The 26,186-nt window shown below is 39.0% G+C and overlaps 2 protein-coding genes across 3 annotated transcripts in view; one reads left to right on the forward strand and one right to left on the reverse strand.

Annotated features, from left to right (window-relative positions):
• Positions 1-26,186, forward strand: part of LOC307255649 (arylsulfatase I-like) — a 225,129-nt gene that overhangs the window by 24,733 nt on the left and 174,210 nt on the right. The window lies entirely within an intron of this gene.
• Positions 3,230-26,186, reverse strand: part of LOC307254951 (enhancer of polycomb homolog 1-like) — a 45,203-nt gene continuing 22,246 nt past the window's right edge. For both annotated transcript variants that reach the window (XM_080033526.1, XM_080033525.1), the window contains 13 exons: positions 21,518-21,677; positions 18,677-18,822; positions 17,879-18,085; positions 15,945-16,093; positions 15,131-15,278; positions 14,147-14,311; positions 13,474-13,563; positions 12,906-13,054; positions 11,986-12,455; positions 8,284-8,387; positions 7,907-8,048; positions 6,897-7,257; positions 3,230-4,511 (listed from right to left, as the gene is read on the reverse strand). In XM_080033526.1, the coding sequence (XP_079889652.1) occupies positions 4,439-4,511; positions 6,897-7,257; positions 7,907-8,048; positions 8,284-8,387; positions 11,986-12,455; positions 12,906-13,054; positions 13,474-13,563; positions 14,147-14,311; positions 15,131-15,278; positions 15,945-16,093; positions 17,879-18,085; positions 18,677-18,822; positions 21,518-21,617 (2,304 nt within the window). In that variant the 5' untranslated portion in view covers positions 21,618-21,677 and the 3' untranslated portion in view covers positions 3,230-4,438. The remainder of the gene's footprint in view (positions 4,512-6,896; positions 7,258-7,906; positions 8,049-8,283; positions 8,388-11,985; positions 12,456-12,905; positions 13,055-13,473; positions 13,564-14,146; positions 14,312-15,130; positions 15,279-15,944; positions 16,094-17,878; positions 18,086-18,676; positions 18,823-21,517; positions 21,678-26,186) is intronic.

Genomic DNA, 26,186 nt, shown 5'->3' on the forward strand with positions numbered 1-26,186 from the left:
TTGATCGAAACGCATAATGAAAATAATATGAAAGTGAGAACACCTCGACAGGATCAACCTTCTATCAGATCAAAAGGATTTTTTCTTGTTTGTACAACAGACGTCTGACGGTGCTGCCATAGTAACAGGAATCTATAAATCCACCTACACATCTCGTCTTTTGTGTGTGTGCAGCAACAAAGGTGTCTCCATGTATAACAAGGGCATATGGGGATTTCTTTCATATTCTCAGTGTAATGTAGTACAAGGTCAGTTAACTTATACACAATTCAATATGTATATCTTTTTGTCGCATTTTCAAGCTTTATTGGATAGTACAGAGTTGAAATGGGGAGACAAGAGACAGAGAGAGAGGGCGGGATGACCTGCAGTAAAGGTCCACGGGTCGGATTTGAACCCACGACCACTGCAACGAAGGCCGGAAGCCGATATGGTACGCGCTCTATCCACTACGCCACCGGAGCGCCCCGATTAGATATATTTTAACCTGAAATAACCTTTTTATGTTGTTGTTGGAATAATGTGCTTTTTCCTCTTGCTGGAATCACTGCAGTATAAATTGGGACAAGGCCACAGCGAAATGTACTGCTGTACCTTATTGCTTTGGGGCACACACTTCACCAATAACTGAATTAAACTTTTCTTACATCTCGTAAAAACTTTTTGCGCTTAACGGTACCAGAGGCTATTATATTATACTCCTTTGTGACAAGTTAATAGGCCCATGTGTCCCAAAGGTCCCCAAAATGTCTGATAAGTTATTGCTGAAAAAAACATTTAAATCATGTATTGTAGCATGCCTTTATACCACCCTTTTTCAGCCCATTTCTTGAACTTATTTTAATTTTTTTTTAAAACAAGCAATTACAGCTAAAGATCCAAATATGATCAAGTCAGACACACGAGTAAATCCAATCTCTCTCTCAGGGAGTTGGGCTGCACTCTGCTCATTTATTTTCCAGCTCTTATCGACTTATTTTCCTCCACTAACTTGAATTTACATTTAAATGTCAATCCCTTATCCCAACCAATTTGTGTTGACTTCAATAAATAACAGCCACAGGTAAACAGCCACAATGTTCCTTGAGGACTATTTTATACAGTGCTGCTTGAAAGTATGTGAACCCCTTGAGCATTTTGGAATTGTATTCAGTTTAACCATTATTAATTCATCATTTATCAATGCCAGTATTTTTTTTATATGAAATAGCAGATGTTTGTTTATCAATTCAACACTTTTCTTTTATGGAAATCAATTGTTAAAACAGATAAAACAAATGATTTGCCAACTTTTGTATGTGCAAAAGTTTGTGAACCCTGAACTGCACTGCTTAAATCGAGCAGGTAAACACAATCAGGTGGGCCAAACTGATTAATGAAATGGACCAATGTAATGAGAGATCTTTAGGGAAGAAATTGGCACTAGATATAACAGATAAAACCCAGTCAGTTTAGACCCCAACGTTACATATTGTCAAGCAGCACTGTCTCTTTTAAAAGCCCAGAAGAAGCCAGTAGAAATAAATGTGTGTGTTAACTTTTATTGAGTTAAACTAAAGGCAGCACTGCAATGCACCAGAGTGAAATAAATAAATACTGGATATTCTTTTTAGTTGCCGTTCTTTTCATCAGCGACCTCGTTCAGTCCCGGAGCACCTCGTACCTTGATGTCGGCAAAATGTACAAAGAAGAAGCAGAAATGTTTCATTGATCTCCTGACCTACATTCACTCACACAACACACACGCTGACAGACAGACCTACGCACAACGTTTTAATTTATACATGTTCATTGCGTCTGAACCACTTCAAACACAAAATGTGCAGTTGAGAACAGAATCAAGTTACCTCTTGAGAGGTTTTCTAGTTTGCATACACACACTTAAAGGTTTGAATGAGTGTTTTTCATCAAGATGAACCCTGGGACTTAGAATTTATTATAATTTGTAGTTTATTAATTGAGTCAAATGCTTATTCATTTATCATTCCAAGGCTTATATGGCCAGCAGCTTGAGGAAAGGGCTTTCATACATCCATGTATATTATTTATTATATACGTGTCAGACCTTTTATAGTTGCTTTGTGAAGTTAAAGAACCCATGCCCTTCACTTAAAGTGCATTTCTGAACACATTTATTTATTTATAAATGACTGTCTGAAAGTATTTATGTAAAGTGCGGCCAACCTACTTAATGACATACAGTATCTCTTCATCGATAGGTTCAGATACAGCAGAGGTCTTTAAAACTAGAGCCAACGTCCTGGGAACTTATTTCATATGGTTTGATTAAGTTTTTTATTTTTTTAAAGGTGCATTTTGTACAACTAAAGGTTCTCACTTTCAGGTTATGGCACCCTACATCTCGAAATAAGGTTCTCACAAAAGAGAGCAGATTAACCCTAAATAAAACAGCCATCTCTACCATTTAGGTAAAACTGTTGAATGTTGGTTTTCTGGCTGACAGGATTAATTCCCCTATCATCAAAGTCCTTACTCAAATATAGATTCAAATAAAACAATATCCCCAAAAACAGCTCACAGCTTTGTACTGTAAGCGTTTGAGTGGAAACTGATTACTCAGAGCCAAAGTGTTTTACCAGTTACTTTGCCTGTTGAGATCCAGTAACTCTACACACGGCCTCCAAACGTGACACATTTAAAATGACAAAGACGACAAAGAACGAGACATGCTGGTCAAAAACACATAATGCCCTGGGTTTTTATTTCATTTTGTGACAATTCAAGAGGATTTCTTAGTCTTTCCCAAGTGTGTGTGTGTGTGTGTGGAAGGCTCTACAAAAACAAAACAAACTCATGAATCAACTGGGCCATTGGAATGGGCATTGGGATCGTGGTACAGACAAAGACAAACTACAAGTAGCCTTGTTCAGTACCAAACTCTTCACAGAAGAGACATTTTTTTAGTTATTTTTTTTTTAATATTTTTTTTTATTTATTTCCCAAATGAAGGCACCCGATAACTTGTGGTTCATGGCCTCGCAGCCTTCTTTTAGATTTATTAAAAAGTAGAGAAAACTGTAATTTTTTTTCAATAATTATTTTTTTCAATTTCATTTCATACACGTTTTTTCATATTATGTAGAAGCTGGAATGATATTTTTTTAAATGTCAAGTTACTGCATTTTATTTTTCAACTCCCTTGGTTTTTTTTATTTCATATTTTTTTTAAAGATCAACAAGTAACAAAAGAATGAAGTCTTTCGTGTGGAAAATAATAAAAAATAAAAAAAGGAAATTTTGGAGATACAAAAATATTTATTTTTTAAAAAATGATACGGGGGGTGGGGAGGAGGAGGTTGGGGGATTCCATCTTTTTGAGAGAAAACAAAACGTAAATAAATGGCCGTTTTGAGACCCTAAAATCATACAAAAAAAAGCAGCATTCAATCAATTAAAAAACAAATTATATAGTGCTTAGATAAAGTCAGAAGTAGCAATGTCTTCTGGGAAAGAATCTTCATCCCCATTGTTTTGTTACTTGTCTCAGGAATAGTAAATATATGTATGGAAGAGCTCTGTGTAAACTGACAAACTGATGCCTTACAACAAACAAATTCACACCGGTCGTCATTCTGTTAGTCTACTGTCCTGTGCCTGAAACTTTAGGAACAATGGTAAAGGATTCCCGATTAATTTAATTTAAATCAGGCGATATCCTGGCCATTTTCACAACATCCCAAAAAAAAAAAAAAAAAAAATATCCACATTATTTTTTTCTTTCATAACTTGCTAAACACTGACAGCAGCACAGGGCGAACCGGTGAAGGGTACAGTGTATTAAAAAAAAAATATGATTTAAAAAAAAATAACATAATAGGGAGGAGGGGGAGGGAGGAAAAATAACCTTTGTAAACACGGCACAATAAATATTTTCAAACAGCAGGTTTTCCGCACCATGCATGTGATGACACACATTTTTTTTTTTTTTATATCTGTGGAACAACTTTCACACCTCATACAATCGCACCAGTTGCAGTTTGTCGTTTTCTCTTTTTAATTCATTTAGATTTTTTTTTGTTTTGTTTTAAATCTTTCAATATCTCGAGTGCAAAACATCACAAATGAACAATTTCTGTATTCAAGTAATGTTATATACAAGAACAAGGGGTGGGGCGGGGGTGGTTTGGGAATTTCAATGGGGGATATTACAAATATGCAGTACTGTACATATAATTGCCATATTAAGAATTTACAGATGATCTCTTATTAACAGTAACAAATAGGGAAATAGGGATTGAGAGAGAGAGAGAGAGATGGAGAGAGAGAGAAAAAAAAAACGAGACGAGCATTGCAATTAAGTCCCAAAACAGTTACTATGGAAACCCAGCCTCGCCCGTGCTCGTCGCCGCCGGTTACGTCTTAACGAACGATGCATAGCACCTAAAGAAACAAAATGGAGTCACGCTGTCCCAGCTGGCTACGTAACCTCCATGGCCATTGTGTTCTCTGAGAGACTGTTCAGTGCTGGCTTGTCTTGTTCGTGATTCTCCCTGGAAAACAGAGAGAAAAAAAAAAATACGTTAGGACACATGGCAGAAGTAGTTCCCGAAAACAGTTATCTATCCATCCTTAGTAAAACAGTATTCAATATTCTTAAAGCTGAGAAAAATACTTTTAGAGACAGAAATGTGTCTTTTTTTGTGCCAAATATGATCACACACTTTGTTAAAAAAAAGTATCGAAACTGAAATAAATAAATTGGAAAATGGAGTAAGCATGTTGCGCTGTATAAGGTAAACCAATTTTGCTTGCAATCTACCAATAACATAAACCTATGGTCTTGGACGTCTCATAGCCCAAACTTTAAAAACATTGTTTGGCTTTGGTGCGGGGTTCTTGCTAAACTTGTGTTTGTTCTTTATATATATATATATATATATATATATATATATATATATATATATATATATATATATATATATATATATATATATATATATATATATATATATATATATATATATATATATATATATATATATATATATATATATATATATATATATATATATATATATATATATATATATATATATATATATATATATATATATATATATATATATATATATATATATATATATATATATATATATATATATATATATATATATATATATATATATATATATATATATATATATATATATATATATATATATATATATATATATATATATATATATATATATATATATATATATATATATATATATATATATATATATATATATATATATATATATATATATATATATATAAAAATATATATATAAAAATATATATATATAAAAATATATATATAAAAATATATATATAAATATATATAAGCCATTAAAAAGGCAACAGTGGGATCAACATAGTCACTGGTTTACAATAACTTCAAACTACATACGGCTAGACAAGGACCTAAACTTTTCAATTAGATATCAATAAATAGCCACTGTGGTTCATGTCCTTCTATAAGTATTTAAAGTAAATTGACAGCGCACACACACACACACACACACACACACACACACACACACACACACACACACACACACACACACACACACACACACACACACACACACACACACACACACACACACACACACACACACACACACACACACACACACACACACACACACACACACAGCAGAAGAATGGAAACAAAAGAACTCCTGACATATTGTTAAAGTTCTTTGTGTGGGAAAAGAAAAAAAACTTTAATTGTCACTTTCTTTCTTCTCTTCTACAGATTATAGCCATGGCAACAAAGCCCCTAAATTGGCCCAGTGAAATCAATGGTTATAAAGCCGCGTAGAACTGAAGCCCCTTTCTCCACTACTAATAAAAATAAGATCTGGTTAGAGCTTTCACAATATGAACACAGGCTGAAAAAAAAAAAATCTATAATTTAAACTGCAGTGGCAATTTTTGTTATGGGGATCACACACACACACACACACACACACACACACACACACACACACACACACACACACACACACACACACACACACACACACACACACACACACACACACACACACACACAATAGCTCCAACACTTACGGTGATTATTTACAATTTCCATGTTAGTAAGCCTATTAGTAACTTCGGTCAAACTTCCCTTGAAAGAAAGTGAAATTGTTTGTATGGAACATTTGTTTGAATGTGCATCAATGGAGCATGTAATGGTGTACAAGCCGATAATGTAAATGGCCTAAAATGTAATAATGCAGTAACGCTCCTTAACAGTGGTATAATGAGCACATTCCACAGCCTGTCGTGAGCTATTGCTTAATTGTATTTAGCACACCTGTGAATATATACCCTTTCTGCGTTTGTTTCTCTCACCTTGGCCCAAGTTACTACATATTGCAACAGAATAACAGAAGACCTTATTATATTAAGCACACCTGTGAAAACCAATGTGCGTTTGTTTCTCTCACCTGGGCCCAAGTTACTACATATGGCTACAGACACACATCATATTGTATATTTACTATCTCTGTGTAATGTGCGTTTGTTTCTCTCACCTGGGCCTGAGTTACTACATACAGCTACAGATGGAAACAGAATATCTACATTGTATTTACTACATCTTTGAATGTGTGTTTGTTTCGCTCACCATTATAGTCATCAAGTTATTGTGTCTAGGTTCAGAAGTTATGATGATGATGATAAAATTATTGGCTAGTTATTACCTCTGAAAATATACCCTGTGTGCGTTTGTTTCTCTCACCTGGGCCCAAGTTACTACATCGTATTGTATATTTACTACATCTTTGAATGTGTGTTTGTTTCGCTCAACATTATAGGCATCAAGTTATTACGTCTAGGTTCAGAAGTTATATTATGATATGTGCGTTTGTTTCTCTCACCTGGGCCCCATGTGCTGCGTTGGCGATGCGGTGTTGGCAGCAGACTTGGGTTGTTTCTGACAGTTTGCTGCGTTGGCGGCGGCGGCGAGCTTTAAGGCGGAGGAGGTGTTGATGGAGCGGGGCACGTGCAGGCGCTTCCCCGGGGGAACGTGGCCCAATCGCAGGCTGTTGTTCCCCAGCAGGACCTGAGAGGCGGGGCTGGCTGTAGTGCTGTTAGCTGGGTGGGAATGGGACGTCCCGTTGTTGTTGTTACTGGAGCCTGTTGTGGTGGTCGAGGGGGGATGGTGGGGGTGGTGAGAGGAGGGGGGCGAGGGGGAGGCTGCTGCTGCTGTGCTGGACAGGTGTAAGCCCTTGTAGACACCTGAGGGGGGTGAAAGAGGCCGGACAGGGGAGGGACGGGGTAGGGTTACAGGGTGGGAGTTTGGATATGGAGATGGGAGGTTTTTGTTATTAACTCATCTTTGACGGAAAAACTTATTTATTTTGGAAAGTTGATCCAAGTGTGTCATTACAAAGACGGGCTTGTAGCTAGCTACGGCGGGCCCCCTTTGTTTACATACCCATTTACAGAGCCTAGACTGTGTATTAACACCTGATTTTTTATCCATTCTCGCCAATGCCTGAGAAAATCTTTGGGTCGATATTCATGAAATTCAAGCTAATTTGACTGTTTCCAAAAGGTATTTTTTGTTACTTCTCCTACTTAATTTGCATACCAACTTGTGGGTGTAAATGTACTTATAGAGTGATTCTGCACTGTCATCCATTGTGTGAGTGTACTTTGTGTATCTGCCTTGTGTTAACTAACCAATCCAGCAACTTAAACTTAATGGCCCCCTGTCCTAACCTACGCTGCCCTGCTTGAGGCCTTACCAGTTTTCCCGCTTGTATCACAAACTGAAAGATTGTAGCACTTATCTGCTCCACTATTGAGGCTGTAGACATACTTATAGAGTGACTACCATCCAGGGCCCCCGTCCTGCCCTACGCTGCCCAGCCTGAGCTCCTACCTGAGGGGTTGAGGACTCCGTTGACGGCCCCTCCTCCCGGGCCGAGCTCCTCCTTGGTCTTCAGCGCCAGCAGCTGGTCGGCGCTGACGAGGGCCGAGGCCGCGTACTGAGCCCGGGCCTGGTCCAACGTGTTCGACGGGCCCTGTGGGAGAGAGGGAGGAATACTGTTAGTTACTGAAGACAGAGGCAACTAGGATTACCGTCAAAATCTAAATCATTTCATCGAGTCAGAATCAACCTTTTTGCCAACTTTCAAGAGAATTCCTAACATTTTAAACGTTCGGCCATCAGCTATGGATGGCTCAGAGGCATTATAAAACACATTCAGTGTGTGTGTGTGTGTGTGTGTGTAAAGCAGTACTGAGTGCTGTACTCACGCGTGTGCTGTTAGCGGTGGTGTTAGCTTGTTGCTGCTCCAGCTGCTGCTTCTGCATCAGAGCCAGCTGCTCCTGATGCTGCTGGTACTGCTCCGCTGTGAATGCTGAGAGAGAGAGAGAGAGGGGACGTTAGAATACTGGAAATAACACTCATAGTATACGTGTTTAAAATGCCGATTTAGCACAAGATTTATATATATATATATATATGGTAATACTGCTTTAACATGTGATTCTAAAAGCCATATTCATGAAGAAGAAGATGTGTTTATCTCTTTAAAATATTGCTCCATTGGATTTACAGAAAAACAAGGATTGCGTGTGAGGAGCGTAGCCAATTCCTGGGATGTGCTTAGTTTACAAACTGCACCGTTAAGCATCATCAACTGAAACTATTCTCCTAAGAAACTATATGGATTGTATCAAATATAGTATAACCAATTGTATAGATTTGTAAAAAGGATCATAAAGAACACAGGAAGCTAATATAATAAATATAAGTTATTGAGCTGTGGAAAAGGGGTAGGATCAAATAAGTTTATACTTCTTCCTACTCCTTTTCAGGCATATCAATTCAATATGTTATTTGTTTATTTTTATTTCTTTTGTGAAATCATTTGAACATATTTTTTTATTGTATTTCCATGCTTTTCATTTTTCTTTTTTTGATATGTCTGAAATAAATTGAATCAAATCAAAAATCAAAATCAAGAAACACAATGACGGTCATGAATGAGGAGGGTTGACTGATGAATCACACTGTCTCTACGTGTGTGTGTGTGTGTGTGTGTGTGTGTGTGTGTGTGTGTTGTGTGACGTGGCTCTTGTGTGGTGAAGCTATTTTTATCTCTTTTTGTTAGACAGCTTGGCCACACCTGCTGAAGCCTCTTGTAACATATCCGCCCAGTAGCATCAGCTCACCGTATATCATTACAGTGCAAATATTTGCTTTCAATTTCAATATGTACCAACTCAAACCGATTTTCAGACTATCCAGAGCTGGCAAACTTTCAAGACGGTTACATCTGTTGATGGCCATATTGGCTGTGAGCCTATTGGTAATCCACAGACACAACAAACACTTTAAAATCAACCAACACCCATTCATTACTGCCTTCATTAATAAAGACAGGTGCCAAGAAAATAATCCTACAGGTTAACCACATCCGGGCTGCCAGACATCAGTCCCTTACCGTTAAACTAGAGGAGGAGATACTGAAGAGTGTGCTGACAAAGCTTTATTAGAATTAATTCAAAGCTGTATAAAATCAAGCTTGTAATCTGCAAATGAAATTGAAGTGCATTGGGTCTGCTCCTGCCATGACACTTTGTGACCAAATTCAACCTCAGCAAAATTTGACGTAAATGCTTGCAAACGAGTGCATTTTACACTCAATTTTACTCACAATTAGTTTGTTTTTAAACATCCAACTTGGTATGGAAGAAATGTTATTACTGAGCTGCATTTTAAGACATTAAAATGTGTATTTTCAAATCTCCAGCACACCTAGTTGCTTGTGGGCATATTTTATGTTCATCCACTTTTTTTTAAATATTCCAAAGTTACATAGTATAAGCGCTTAGAGTGGGAGAAACGCGCAATACAAATCAAATATATTATTATTACTATTACGTTGCCTCATGACTCAATATTGCAATATTTATTTCTTATTCCCTGCGAGTCTTGCCGTTTCACTACTTCACAGGATCCCATATCACTTTGCATTTGAAAAGTCACAGTTGGTACTCTGGTACTGCCTCTATCATAAACACACTTCATCATGCTTATTTCATACAATCTGACTATGTCTGGTTTAATCAAAATATTGCATCTATTAATCCAGATACATTTTTTCCAAGTAGAAATAAATGGACCGTTGTTTTTCACGCCATACACAATTCCTCGTCATAATAATACAATAAAAGTAGATTGAATTTATATAGCGCTTTTCAGAAACTAGATATTTTATCACGTTTAGACAAGTCATAACAGTAACACCACCCGGGGAACTGTGGCATTTAGTTTATATTCAACGCACTACGCCTCTGTGTCCACCGTGCACAGCTCATGAATTTATTTATCAAACCCAGAACTAATTGACACCTTGTGGAGCGGGTGGGACGGTGCTATGCTACGCTATGTGAATGCTAAGTCACTTCTATTCCTTATGACCAACAACAACAAAACAGAAGCGATAGGAACTGCAATCAAAACACTCCAAATAAACTAGTTTAAAAATATATAACCACACTCCATGTTAATTTAAATGAAATGTTAATGGTGTATGAATGTGTGTGTGAATGGTAATGTGTAAATGGGAACAGGTCTCCCTTGATAAAAGAGTCTTCGGTCTTAATGGGATTTACCTGTATAAATAAAAAGGTAAATACATATAAAAATGTGTCAGTAAAAATATAGTAACCTGCCCTGTGTGTGCATCCTAAATGGTTTCATGGGCGGATATTTGTCAATTACGTGTCTGAACGAGCGTGCCTGTTAAAGGTTCAGTGGAATTCAACAAAAAAACATTTCTCTACTGAGTGGGACTCGTGTGCTCATGTTTTGACAACTGTAAGCTGGTAGTATTCAAGACAAAAATTCAACAACAAATACTCTTTCCATAATAGACAGGCTTATTAGTTTGCATGAAGACTGATAATCCAGAATAGTTCTTAAAGAAACACTATTTTTATTGTGTGACTGCTTTGCTTTTATACTGTTTATGTTTTTGAATGTACGGCGACCTTGAGAGCCATGAAAGGCGCCTCGAAATAAATGTATCATTACTTTCTAAAATGAACATTTTAAAGCTTTTTCTCAGCACTTTTTTTTTTTTAAATTCACCTAAATTGCAGAGGGATGAATAAATCTCAGTAGCACTGTAGAGTAGAGTGTGCCATGTTGGTTGTTTATTCTGTTTTGTCTTTTGTTTGTGTGTTCGCTTTTCAAGTGGTTTGTTAACCCATTGATGACGGCTGCTGCGTGATGCCACATTGGCTCTCCTGCCTGATGCTGCGTCGCACCCACATCAATGGGTTAATGTTGTAAAAGAAAAACTCCATAAAGTATTAAAAAAAAAAAAAACCTGTTCGAATATACTCCCAAAATGTTTGAATGTCAAAATATCCCTAGGGGGGGAAGAATTCAATGTTTTTTGTGAAATTAGGAAAAGCTGACATTTGAAAACAAGCTCATAGGTACACGGTGTGTGTGCTGTTTTTAGTAAATATATTTTGGTAATTTAAAAAGTCAACCTCAAAACAAACGGAGCCAGTAGTCTGCAAACCCAAGCTGCCATAAGAGAGATGTCATCACAACAACAGCACCTGAGTGAATGCATCCATAGTGTGTTTGTGTGTGTGTGTGTTTGTGTGTGTGTGAGTTAGTGTGTGTTTATGAGAGTGCGAGAAAGTGTGTGTTTGAAAGCGTGAAGCCATTAGCAACAGTGCCTTAGCAAATGCATCTGCAGTGTGTGTGTGTGTGTGTGTGAGAGAGAAAATGAGTATGACTGTGTGTGTGTGTGTGTGTGTGTGTGTGTGTGTGCGCGTGTGTGTATGAGTGTGAATGTGTGACAAAGAGTGAGCGACTGTGTGTATGTGCGATTGTGCGTGCGTGTTTGTGTGCGTGAATAAAAATGTAAGCGAGTGCGTTTGTGTGTGTGTGCGTGCGTTCATGTGTGTGAAACCATCCGATCCACTTACTAGCTATGGGCGGTGGAGGGGGTGCGACCCTCGCCGGCGGCCCCCCAGCGTTGGATCCCAACACGGGCCGCTTCACGCTGCGACTCAACTTCCTGAATAGAGGATGGGCGTTGTCAAGCTGGTGTAGTGGTAGTGTCCGAGGCCTAAAGTGCCTCCATCGACAGGCCTTTATATTCAACAGTATCTGACTGAGGTCCGTGGGACAGTTAGAAGAATGGGACAGCAGGGACAGGGAGGAGGGTGTGTGTGTGTGTCTGTTTGAGGTATGCGTTTCTGAGGTACTGGTCGGCAACTTGTCTGCAACCGGAGAACGTGTAGTAGAAGAAGAAGAAGAAGTTGTAGTTTTTGTAGGAGGAGGAGAAACGGGAAGTGGAGACGGCGACGAGGGAGGAATGGCCGAGTCGAGAGATTCTGGATTCAGTTGGTGGAAAACGTTGTCGTAGTCCGTGTGCGCTCGGTCCAGTAAAACCCTGAGAGAGAGAGAGAGAGGAGGAGGGGGAGAGGGTTAGAATAGGACAGGGTGATGCAGTAATATAGAATCCCTGCATTCCAAATCGCATACTATCTGCTATTTAGTATGGTAGAAAAAAAGATTTAGGATGTCCCATTTTTTGTGGGCAGATTTAGGATGGTTAGAAATACACAGATGTCTACTAGATCCGTCCGAGATTTTTGTTGTTGAAAACAGCATCATATTTGGGCGATTCTGACCCACAATTCAGTGCTTTTTTATATATGCTTGATTGTCTGCTTTGGACAGGGGGGAGGAAGACATTTCTTTATGTATGCAAGTACACAAAAATTACATAAAATAACCTTGAACCTAGTTCTCGTCAGCAAAGCAAATATGTCAGAAGCTAAACTACAAACCAGAATGTCCTGTGTGATTTAAAAATCCCAAAAAAGGTAAATGAACGTACCTTCCCCCCCGTCCCGTGCGTCGCCGTGCCAGCCCCAGGCAGCGGCGCGGCACGGTGAGCGTGGTCAGACTGTAGCGGAAACGAGCTGCTGACAAACCGTCCTCCCAGGGCCCACACCACGGCCAGCTGCCCACTCGGTCCTGATGCGCCTGGGGACACAGTCACATTTGAACATGTATTCATTTTTATACAAAGAACATTTAATAAAAGACTTCTACTACCTCAGGCTTCCACTGGTAAGGAGACAGTATGCCCCCCTTCAATGAACTATTATTTTAAATTTCAAAACACAAAAAGTGCAACCGTGTTTCCCAAAAAAGAACTTAGATGAAGTTCAGATCTACCACTTTCAACTTCTCCTCAATCCACTCATATCATTTCACTTCCTAAAATATTAAAAATATCTACAAACTAATATCCTAATTTACTAATAACCCAAATTAAGTATATTAACTATCCCACTTTTAAATTATTATTTTTACAACCAAATTAAATGTAAAACATGTAACCATATAAAAAAAAGTTTCAGATTCTTTTAATATAAACTATGTATTGTCACAGTACTTACAGAGTAGTACTGGCAGCCTGCTTTCCTGCGGAAGGCGAAGGCTCCGTCTGGGTCGTTCTCCTCCTCGGCTTCTGATGAACCCGAGTGCAGCTGAGAAAACAAGAGGTCAAACTGAGGTCAGGGGAAGAGTTTATTACACTTAAATCAAAGCCCCTGGTTTTAAAATGATATCCCACCCACTTGCCTCACATGGTTCTCCTTTTTTTATACAATACTTTTATTGCAAAGAGTATTTTGTGGTCATGTATATAATCATTGTATTCTGACAATATTTGGCAAAAATAAATGATCTTTCACATCATATTTGATACACCCAGTGATGTTATTTGACCAAAGAGAATATGGGCCAGTTTCACAGACATGGATTAAACCTTGTCCTGGACTAAATGGAATTTTGAAGGAGATTGTCCATTGAAAGTACATTTTAGTCCAGGACTAGGCTTAATCCATGTCTGTGAAACTGGCCCTAGAAAACTGAAAACAAAAAACTCAAATAATAATTCAATGTAACAATTCATATTAAATTTATTTTTGAGTGTATTCCTCAGTTAAAAAGGACAGACTACAGTTAGACACAGAGCTACAGTATGTGTGTGTACCTGCAAGTAACCTATCGATCCGTTAGTAGGGCTATTAGTATGAGTAGGACGTTAGTAGGGCTTAGTGTATGTACCTGTGAGAATGGCTCTTCGTCGGAGCTGGGGAAGTCGTACTGGTTGAGGTCCTTGGCGTTGAAGACGGCCGGACCGGCGTGATGCGTCGCCCCCGGAGACACAGGAAGAACCTTCTGCTTCTTCTCATACTTCCTCTTCTGACGCGGAGCTTCTGCTTTCTCCGGCTGAGGGAGAGATAACACATCAGACTTTAGACACACTCAGGAGAAAAGCCTTTAGAGACTGACAACTACAAGGCATTCTCTCATCCCCAGCTCTTTAAAAATACACTTATATCAATCAATCAATATCCTTTGTTTAACCAGGTAAAATGTATTGAGATCAAAATCTGTCCAAGAAGGCAGCGCTATGATACAATAAGCACAATCAACCACAATTTGAAATACTAGCATTTCAATATGCCCAAAGAAAAAGGCAGCCAAAATACACACGCTACAGTTATTTTGGAACCCTTCCCAAATTGTGACTGTGGAAATAAATGCGTGCCACACCAAACTGTACCACTCAGTAGAAACCAGGCTTTACACTAGATTTTCTAAACAGAAGTTTTAAGAACACCAACATTCATATAGTCCTATGTAATGGACTACAGGTGAAAATGAGCCGCGTGCATGGCTAAATCTGGCACATTTACATGTTGAACTCTGGTGCTCATGTTTATTGATGTGCGCTCACTCTCCCTTCTAAATAAATAAATCTAAAAAATAAAATAAATCTAAGAAGTAGGTTGTTAACAGTGGTCCTGACCTTGGACTTGTTTAATTTGGCTGATAAATAACACTATTTGAGTATAGGTCTTAAACATCATTACATTTCTAAATCAGACGTTTTTAAGGACGAACTTTTCACACTTTCTCCAATTCATCAAGCCCAATGTCCAGATCATTTTCACCCCAGTGAGTCTCACAAGTTTTGAGAACAGCAAAATTCATCTAGTCCTATATAAGGGGAATATACTGAGGTTGTTAACAGTGAGTCCTCACCTTGGACTTGTAGTCCTTGAGGTCGCTGTGGTCGCTGTGTCGGTACTGGTTGGTGAGCGGAACCAGAGGAATGATCTGAGGCCGGACCAGCGCCCGCTCAGCCAGCACCTCCGCCATCACCTCGCCACTGTAGTCTGACATCACATTCCTGGGACAGAGAAAGAGAGACAGACGGAGAGAGAGAGAGAAGGGGAAAGGGTTAGACCAAAATAAATCTGAGTTACATACTCAACTTCTTTCTACACAAACTATATTTAAGCTGTTTTACTTGTTTGAATGGTTTCTATGATTGTTTTTAAATTTTAGAGAGAGAATGAAGGGGAAAGTGATTAGAACCAATAGATTCAGGCCCAAAAATCTGATTCAAAAACTGTCAACACAAACTAAAGTAAGGCAAAAATGAAAACGCTTTAAGTGGCGTTCAATGATGCATCCAGAATCTTCTCTAAAACTTCCAGGATGGACAAGTTGAAGTTATATATTTGGGACTGGTAATATTCCCGCCTTTCATGCCACGTTAAGGAATTGTATGTACAAATGTGACGATTAAGAGAGAAAAAAAAAGTATATATGATTGCTTTTACTGAACCCACACAAAATAACACAATTCCTTTTTTCCTAAAGTGCTTAAAAAAAATGGATATTATTATAATCTATAACCGTTATTTTGACTTTGAGCATTCACCCCACTTTTTCCTTTGTATGGTCACCCTGCTATCTCCATCCTGCTGTAAAAGGTAGTTAGACCTTTCGTGGTATTTCTATACAAAATTACCAATGCATTACATGTACCAGGCCAGAATTATGCTCTCACCTCTTCTCAAAGATCTCCAGTGTGAGGTGCAGCAGCTCTCTCTTGCTCTTCTCTCGTCTCTTCACCATTTCCAGGATGGTGACGGCTCGACTCAGGTCCCGCCGCAGCTTCAGCATCTTCTCATACGACGCCTCGTCATTCTTACGGTTCTGAGGGGCAGAGGGAGAGAATAGATATTTAAACAACACTTAGAAACAACAAGCAATGTGTTAAGATCTGATGAATAAATGTGTGTGTCAATGGGAGAGACAGATATTTACGCAACACTTTAAAAAACAATATCTGATCATTAGCTGGTACACTTTATGAATGATTTAAGACTTAGACGTTATAAAACAACATCAACTGTGTTCAAATGATTTTGTTCGACAAACAAGGAAATTAAACGCCTGGAAAGTTTTTGATAAATAATAATAAATAAATATTTTTGAAGTTGCCAGGGTGGAAGTAAAAAGGTTACCATAGTTCAAAAGTGAACATCTATTATTAATCCTTCAAATGACCACTTGGTGGCATATACAGCCTTTACTAGAGGGTGAAGAGGAAACTTCAAATTGCACCATTCTTATCAGTGTAATAATAATACACTATATATATTATTGTAGATTAGCATGTTTGCTAACTCTGGCATGTTTAAATGTTTGATACTGAAGTTAATTAACATGCTGATGTCCTTATCAAATAAACGAATAAATGAAAACCGAAGCCAAATTAAATGGTAAATGGACTTGACTTATATAGCGCTTTTTAGCCGAGTTTCTCAGCCCCAAAGCACTTTACATTTCTTACCACATTCAACAATTCATACACATTACACACACACACACTCATACACCAATGGCAGTCATTAATTAATCAATCAATGTTCTTTCAGCCATCATTTCACAGAGAAACTTAATTTGATGAGAAGACAGAACCATTTAAACAGGAGACTCTCACACATCACACTATGATTACTTTACTCAGGAGACACACAGAATGAGTCAAATCTTAACTGACAGACACAAAGCTACGTGCTGTCACAATACTCTCCCCTAAGTGTTTAAGACGCAGTTCATTGTAAGTGGTTGCGTTGCCCGACTGCATTCTTTTCTCTTGTCATTGTGTCAGGTATTGAGAGTCCCTTCTGTCTGTCTACACCACAGGTAAGGCATGTAAAGCGTTTACAATAAGGCAAGGCAAGTTTATTTCTATAGCACAATTCAGACACAAGGCCACTCAAAAGTGCTTTGCGGGGGACATGAAATACATCAGGATTAAAATCCATCAAGTATAGAATAGACATTAGAAAAGCGAATTTAGAAGATGACTAAGCTTTTTCCGTGGGACTCTAACCCAACTGTATTTACCAAACAGGAATAGAAATAAAACAATAAGTCAAACAGGATCAAGCTAATCCCGCCTAGCATCACAATATATGTACCGTGACTCAGTGAAATGTCATGACCGTGTGAAAAAACATTTTAGTCATGGAGGAAGTGTGGCTAACATAATTGGAGCGCACCATGTCTTTGTCTGTAGGTGTGTAGTCATGCTTCCACTTAGGGCATGTCAAACTACACAACGCAACAGCTAACAGTGGTAAAACAAAGGCTATTTATATACATGTGTCATCATTGTACTTTAGGACTACGGATACGGATGCTTGATTATGGTTAAAATTATGAGATTATTGTTTGTGTGTGTTGTGAAATAAATAAATAAAAATGCAATAAATATATGGGACCATGAATTAGATTTGCCTCTCTTTTTTTTGGTATTTTTTTTCTTCTTTTTCTGTTCTGTTTTTTTTAAATATGTTGTTGTATGTTCTGATGGTGCAGGTACTTGGTGTGTGTAGTAAAAAATAAAATAAAAAACTGCCAGTACAGGACGTCCACCTTCCAGTTCGAGCAGGTGTTTGTTTGTTTGTGTGCCAGTCTAGCTGTACCCACCTTTCTGGTCTGCATCTTCTCGGTGCGCCTCCTGAAGGCCACGTAGGGGTCGCTGGTGCTGGAGCCGTCCCGTCTCTCCTGCTTCACCAGGTGCAGCAGCGCGTTGCTCCGGCTCTTTTTCCTCTTCCTGCTCCAGTAGTCAAACACTTCTTTGATCAGCTCGTCGTCCTCCTTTAGAAGCAGCTTGGCCTCCGGTAAACTCACCAGCTGAGGAAGATAGAGACAGGGGTTAGAATGAGATGAATTAAGATGCATTAACATAGTGGCCAGTAGGGCTGTAAGTTTAAAAATATAAATAAATAAATAAAATAAATAAATACATAAAATTTTAAAAAAAATATGATCATTGCGACTGATATTGGGTTCTTATGGGGAATGTTGATTTTTATGAATTACATTTACATTGAATTACAATTCAATAAATACAAAGTGCTAATGAATAAGACGCTAAGGTAAATGCTAAAAGTTAAAGTAAGGACAAAACCAGACAAACAGAACCAACATCATGATGAACCACACACACACACACACACACATCAGGTATTTCAGTGGCCTTTGTGTTAAAGATGTGTTTTGGACCCTGACGTATTTAATGTAGGCATCAGTGTATAAATATGTATTTTTTCTTTCTTAAAATCTGATGTGTATTTGTCTCTAAAGTATTTGGTCCTGACCTGCTGTACGAAATAAGCCGTGGAGGAACTACATACACACACACACACACACACACACACACACACACACACACACACACACACACAGGTATTTCAGTGTGTTACAGCTGTATTGTGTCCCGACCTGCTGTCCGCTGCCCTTCTCCAGTCTGTCGATCATCTCCTCAAACTGCAGGAAGCTGATCTCCATCTTCTTCTTCAGCTTGATGACGAAGGCCTCGTCGTCTGAGTCCAGGTCGTAGTCGGGCTGCTCCGCGTCCAGGCTGAAAGCTACAGGGAGGGGGGGGGGGCATGGGAAGGAGAAGGCCTTTAGACAGTGGTACAGTAGGCTGAACGCTACAGGGGGGGGGACAGGGGAACACACTTTAGATAGTGATACTAAAAAGATATTCAGGGTTCCTACACATTTCAAAATTCCATACTTTTCCAGACTCACATTTACAGGGTTCTCGGTAGATTTTTGAGTTATTCCACAGTTAATACAACTTTGCAGATTTGCTGTCAAACCTGACAACGATCCAAGCTGAAAATGCTTTTTTTTTTAAAACAACAAGCTAACAAACAAAACAGACAATAAAAAAAATAAAAAATAAAATAAAATAAAATAAAATAAAAAGGACAAGTGTATATGTTGTTCATAGTTTGATTCACAAGACATCTCCCTAAGGAACATGCCAAAAATGCATCTTTAAAGACCTGTATGAAAATGCTTTAAATGCTGATGGAGATGCAGCATTGCAACAAACTCACTTTTATCCCTTGGAGGTACAAAGAAAGACCTAACAAACCCATAAAACTCAAAATCCACTTCCAACATTTTACGAGACACTTTCAAGAAAAAAGATGGAACCTCTCTTTGTACAGACAGTTAAATAGTACAGACGGTTGCTTGGCAATATGACGGCCACTGAAGGCCACTGTATACCTCAAGTGCATTATAAAATAAGTCTGTATACATTCAGTGCTTTCAGGGTTAGTTTTGAGTGCACTGCCTAGTTACATAGCTTCTGTACAAAGAGATGTATAGAGCACAACCTAGACCCTAACTCAAAGAGACAAGGGTTACACATATACAGCAGTACATGTTTTAAATTCATCCCTTACAAGATTTAGTATTTTATTTAACAAAGGTTTTCAGCATTGCCATGTAGCCGAGGTCGAATGCAGACCGATGTATGAAAAGAAAATGTTTTCCAATACAACATAAAAAAGGCGTAACATTCACCGCTACGCTTACAGACTATGAGCAAACTCTCCCGACTACCACACAGAGACAAACTCTGAATATTGGCATTTTCAAAAATCGCTTTTAGAGTTGTTCACAATGTAAACACTGTTGCTGCCTTTGCATGTGTCCAGTAAAGTTACATTTCGGGACACAACCATTAAAACTAGTAGAGTTGAGCCAGTTTGCGGACCCATAACCAGAGCAAGAGGAAAAACAGCTCCAACCAAAACTAATGTTGACGGCTGGGAGAAACGGAGTGGGAGAAATTTAGTAAAAAATGAATACACTTAACGAATGCAATGAAACCGCATTGACACCAGTCATATTATTATAGATCAGGTTAAAACAAAGAACACGGGGCGCTCCGGTGGCGTCGTGGATAGAGCGTGTACCATATTGTCTCTGGCCTTGTTGCAGTGGTCCGACCCGTGGACCTTTACTGCAGGTCATCCCCCCCCCCCTCTCTCTCTCTCTCTCTCTCTCTCTCTCTCTCTGTGTCTCCCCATTTCAACTGTGTACCGTCTAATAAAGCTTGAAAATGCCAAAAAAAAATCTTTAAAAAAAAGACTGATGTGCAACAAAGAAATTGTCTCAGTAACTAGGCATCAACATCAACACAGATCTGCAGCATCCCTGTTCAAAACATCACAGCTCTATCCTCAAATGTTCCTTTCTGTTGAATTAATATTTTCTCGCCTTAAAACTTTTTTTTTAGCTGCCTACTCACAACAAGACAACACCCATTTGATAAGCGAGACCTGCAAATTAAAAATACTGAGTATAACCGATTGCTGATAAAAACTTGACAGGACCAAACATTTGTCATGTCAGCTTTCAACTGATAACAGCAAAGAGTTTTTCCTTCGAGAAACAATCATGGAAAACACTTAAGACATAACCATGGTAACTGAACTCAGCAATCTAGAGAACTCATTTTCTGTGATGTCATTACCGAACTGGGCAATCTCACAAACTAATTTACTATGACACACACACAGACACACGCACTGAGTAGAAGCTCATAAAACAGACGCCCGATGCCATTAGACGGATGAATAGCTGTCAGAAGAAACACACCGGCTTTACTACCTACAGCTCTGGAAAAAATTAAGAGACCAGTCTGGATTTTTCTTGAATTTTCATCTCTACATTACTTATTCAAAATGCTCTTAATGACAAAATGTATTGGAATTTGGTAGAAATGTAGTCAGTAGTTTATATTATAAAACCAAAATGTTCATTCTACTCAAACATATGCCTATAAATAGTTAAACCAGAGACACTGAACATTGAGTGGTCTCTTAATATTTTCCAGAGCTGTATATGGCCTTATGAGTCACTGAATAGACTTCACACCTTATAGCTTACAAAGACAACTTAGCTAAATTCCTATAGCCAGGGATTATATATTATACATTTAAAAAAAGGTGGAGACAGCTGTTCTGGAGAACACTTGTCAAAAATTACTTTATCGAAAATTAGTGAATATTTCATAAACTGCTACCTGTCAGTACTGTGTGTGCACTGAAAACAATCCAAGACATTAACGAGGCATATAGCCCCCCCCCCCCCCCCCCCCCCAAAAAAAAAACGATCGATCGGATACTTTTCCTACCAAACCGCCCGACAATGCACTGTTGAGTATGTAGGAGGGAGGACGTTAGTAGGGCTTTTCTAAAAACACAGCCCGTGTCTCCAAAACTGTCTAACAAAGCATAAGGAATGGCATCAACTTACGCTGTAGGTGAATGAGCTGCTTTGGCATCTTGAACTCCCCGGGGTAGAGCGACTCGTAGTAGGTGATGTCGCTCTCGGCCTCGGGCACCGGGATGACCATGTTGTCCCGCTTCTCCCCATAGACCTGCTGCGCCGAGATGGCCCGCTGGAGATGGTGTTCCTATGGACACACAGAGAGGGAGAGGGGGGCGAGTTATTATATTATATTATATTACATGTCATGTCATTTAGCAGACACCTTTATCCAAAGCGACGTACAACTGGAGCACACATTCATACACCGATAGCAGCAGCAGCTACCATGCTAACTATCAGGAGCAGTTTCGGGTTCAGTTTCTCTTTGCCCAGGGACACTTGGACATGTGGCGGGGAGACGGGGCATCAAACCACCCACCCTGCTGTTGCGGGTCGACCACCCTACCCAATGAGCTGAACCGCCCTTCGGCCTCATGTCCACACGCACACACAATCACAAACTCACAATCAAACTTGAGCGATTTGAAAGCCAGAGCAGAGATTTTTTTGAAAACTAGGGGAGTATGACATGGGCCTTAAACCGTTAATACCATTCAAACAATATTAGCTTTGATGTTAGCACACTGTTTTACATCCGTCACTGATGAAGGAAATATACAAAATACTTTAAACAGAGAAGTTCAGTCAGATATATTTCACCTAGAAAATGGTTTAACTGTTGGATTGGTGGAAAAAGGCTTTACTCTTTGGAGGGAATGTAACAACGCATTATGTAATAAAATGTCAAAATGCAATACATTCTCATTCCTTTATGTAACACCCAGATTTATTTACAACAGCCTGAACACATCGTGTAATAAATGTCCTCATGTTATAACTTGCATAATGCTGCAGACGTTATTTACAAAAATGCATTTTGAAGTTTTATAACATAATGGAGTTGTTACAGTGACCTCTGAATGAACCCAAGCAACATACATCACATGTTTACTGAAATCTACAAGCAGCAAATATCTACCAATATGTAACATGAAATTGCAGAAGAGAAAAGGTAGGTTTCAGGTCATTTATAGACAGTGTCACAATAGTTTTTCGAACAAAAAGCACTGTCAGCAAGTTCAAATGTGATCAGAGCCCATTCATTTATGCGTTTTAATGAAAAACTCTCAAACTCCCAAATATACAGCCGAGGAAAAAAGTAAGAGACCAGACTGGATTTTTCTTCAATCTTCATCTCTACATTACTCAATGGAAATGCTCTTTAATGACAATATTTTTCCCGGAATTTGGTAGAAATGTTGTCAGTAGTTTATATTATAAAACCAAAATGCTCATTCTACTCAAACATATGCCTAGAAATAGTAAAACGAGAGACACTGAATATTTGGAGTGGGCGATTAATTTTTTCCGGAGCTGTATATGTCGGCCTCAGAAGTTCCATATTGCTTGTGCTATATTGCAAACCTACATTGATATGATTGGTTGTCATTATTCGACTATAAGCCTTGAATCAGCCCTTGATGATAAGTAACAAAGAAAAATTATAATAGCTGGAACGTATAACCAAATGCAAGCTTGACCATGCAAACACCAAGGTCCATCTATCCATTCACCACAGCAGCTGTTATGTTAACAAAAAATATTGTTCCAGGAAACACTGGCAGCCATCACCAGGAACTCGTTTCCATTTCAAAAAGTATAAAAGCAAAACACCATGACATTTAATTTCCTTCACAATAAACCACATTACTACTGAACAGCGTTGGTTTCAAAAGGTCACAGTGGGCCAATCCAAAACTAAAAAACAATCATAGAAACCATTCAAACAAGTAAACAGCTTTAAAAGCAATTTGTGAAGCAATTGTGTCAAAACAATACGTTGCCCAACACAGAGCAGCAACATAATATCAAGCCAAGTAAACCGTGTCATTCTGAAGGGGAAATAACAGGCTGCCACACACACACACACACACACACACACACACACACACACACACAGCTGTAGGCCGAAACTCAAGATAATCCAGTTACACATTGTGAAACATTTGGCATCAAGACAATATGACAATCAATGTCAAACACCTTTACAGGAATAAACGTGTCTGTTTGGGTGAAAACAGAACCAACCTTAGAAAACATTGCTAAATCTGGACGGCGAGGCAACACTTTGGTTATTTAAAAACATGTAGTCAGTGATTCTGGAGAACGCTTGTGGTCAAAAATCAGTGTACTGTGTGTTTGCGCAGAAAATAATCCAGTGTTTATAAACAGCCTAGGCTCTGTAAAGGGGCATTTTACTTGCTACTGTCGGCCCCACTTTGCACCAGTTTACAGAGCCTATGCTGTGTATAAAAAAAAAAAAGATTTTTTTCAGTACAGACAGGTAGCGGATTGCGAGGATATTAATCACAAAAAGTCATTGTCAACAAGCATTTACCAGAATCACTGACTACACTTCTAAATGCTCGGAAACAAAAATAAAAATTCCATGATTAGTTGCACAGCCTACAACAAGTGTCACGAGAGACTGTCGCTGCCAAGTGTGCCGAGGGGCAGCGAGGCGGAAGGAAGCACAGAACAGCAGAGTAACTGGTGTGTGTGTGTGTGTGTGTGTGTGTGTGCTGGCGGGAGGCTAGTCTGAACAGTCCCACTCTGTCATAGTAGCAGCTAGCGCCCTCGGCCCGGAGCTGGGCACGGAGCCACTGTCTGTGTGTGTGTCAACAAGGCAGCGTGGTCTGAGGTAGGGAGGGGTGTGTGTGCGCGTGCGTGTGTGTGTGTGAGAGAGAATGTGAGTGTTCTTGTGTGTTTATCGTTTCCTCTGAGGCTAAAACAGACACGAGGGCGAGCAGAGAATCCCCCTGCCTAGGGACGACTGAGTGAGTGAACTAGTCACAAGGAAGAGTGTGTGTGTGTGTGTGTGTGTGTGTGTGTGTGTGTGTGTGTGAGAGAGACATGCCATACGTTTACATGATGTTAATTCTTTTTTTATTAAATTGTGTTAGCCCGACTGAAACCAGACTTTTAAAAATACATGTTCGTCCAAACGAAATCGTACTAAATCGGATTTCTCAAACTATAGCTAAAGCGCCCAGTTAATGCAATTTGAAGTCATGTTATTGTTGCTTTTATATGGTCAATCAGCTCACACCTACACTAGGCACTCTTCACAGGCTATATAGTGTCCCTTTCTGGGGTCTGACCCGGAAGCCGGATAGCATTCAATGCTAACTGAAGAACAAACAGCAAGGAAGAAAGGAAAGCATACAGCACCTACAAAATGTACAGAGCTGTAAAGTAGGGCTGCACGATATTGCCCAAAATGATTATCACGATTATTTTGGTCAATATTGATATCACGATATTTTACCACGATTATTCAGTAATTGTAGTGAGTAAAATATTTTTATTGGATTGTCACGTAAACATAACAGCGCTTTCATATCCATGTGATCGGCTATGCAATATTACTGATAATGTACATATATTTGCATAAATATAATAAATATTTACCTGAAGTCAATGCATTTCCACAAAGAAAATATAAATCAAAATATTGCACCAAAACTTTACTCAAAATCAAATCAACAGAGCACTGCTTTAACTTTTCCTTGTGCTACATTTCTGTTGAATAACACATCTTTGTTTCCTCACCTGACCTCATTGCATCTCCTAAAAGCAAAAATATAAAATATTTTACTCCATTCATTGTACCTGCATGATGGATGTGTATAAAACTTGATTTTGAACTAAATAAAATTGTGCCCACAATGTATAACTAAAATAAGTATATTATGAGCTGCGCCCTGTCAAAATAAATCACAACCTATATGGCTCTACTATGTCGGAATTTAATTTGAAAGGACGGAGACAGGAAGTGGCAGGTAACACTCAGCAACACGTTAGTTAAATGTTGCTGCCTCTCATGCCTTTACTCCCAACGCGAGGTTTCATCTTCGCTTCAGGTCGTGTGTACGCTGAGGCACTGACTGTATGGAGTTATTAGCAACCCTGGGAGCTTGTCTAATAACTGGAATAGTCATTGCAAACCCACTAGGTTCTTATGTAATGAAAACGTAGTTCAATACGCCAGCAAATAGGAACGACCAAGGATACGAACTAGCAACGGTGGAATAGTCTACTCGCCCAGCTAGACTGCTTCAGCTGACTGAAGGCTCCGGCTCAGCTGTTAGCCAACATGCTTAACCAGAGCTCCATCTAGCTAACAAAGCATTATTCCCCAAAATCTATAACAATTCACGGAGAAAATGACTGCCGAACATTTACATGGCGGGCTGCAGCCTGAAGCAAAACGTACTCACGTCGTCTTGCTGGAGTCCTGTCGGACATTAACCATGACTCCTGTGTTCCCTGCTCTCCTGATACATGCAAAGACGTGTTGAAAAAGTATTCCATTGTTTTCTGAACGAGTAGCCCTGTTTGTGGACGTCTATCCATCAAAACTATGACGTAGGTCCTTAGGTGACCCGTTCGCTATACATTATACTCTTGACAGCGGTCTGTCTGGCTGGATAACAGACCTGGCAAAGTGTCATGTAATAATGGGTTATAAATCCGGTCCCACACAAAAAAAGAGACTAACAAGGGGATGTATGTGATTTCACAAGCGCAGATGTCTGCTCTCGCTCGCGCGATAAGCAGCAGCAGCTTGCTTCTTCGCGCGGCTCTTGGAGTG

The sequence above is a fragment of the Ammodytes marinus genome, assembly GCF_949987685.1.
Source record: "Ammodytes marinus genome assembly, chromosome: 9".
Taxonomy (NCBI): domain Eukaryota; kingdom Metazoa; phylum Chordata; class Actinopteri; order Uranoscopiformes; family Ammodytidae; genus Ammodytes; species Ammodytes marinus.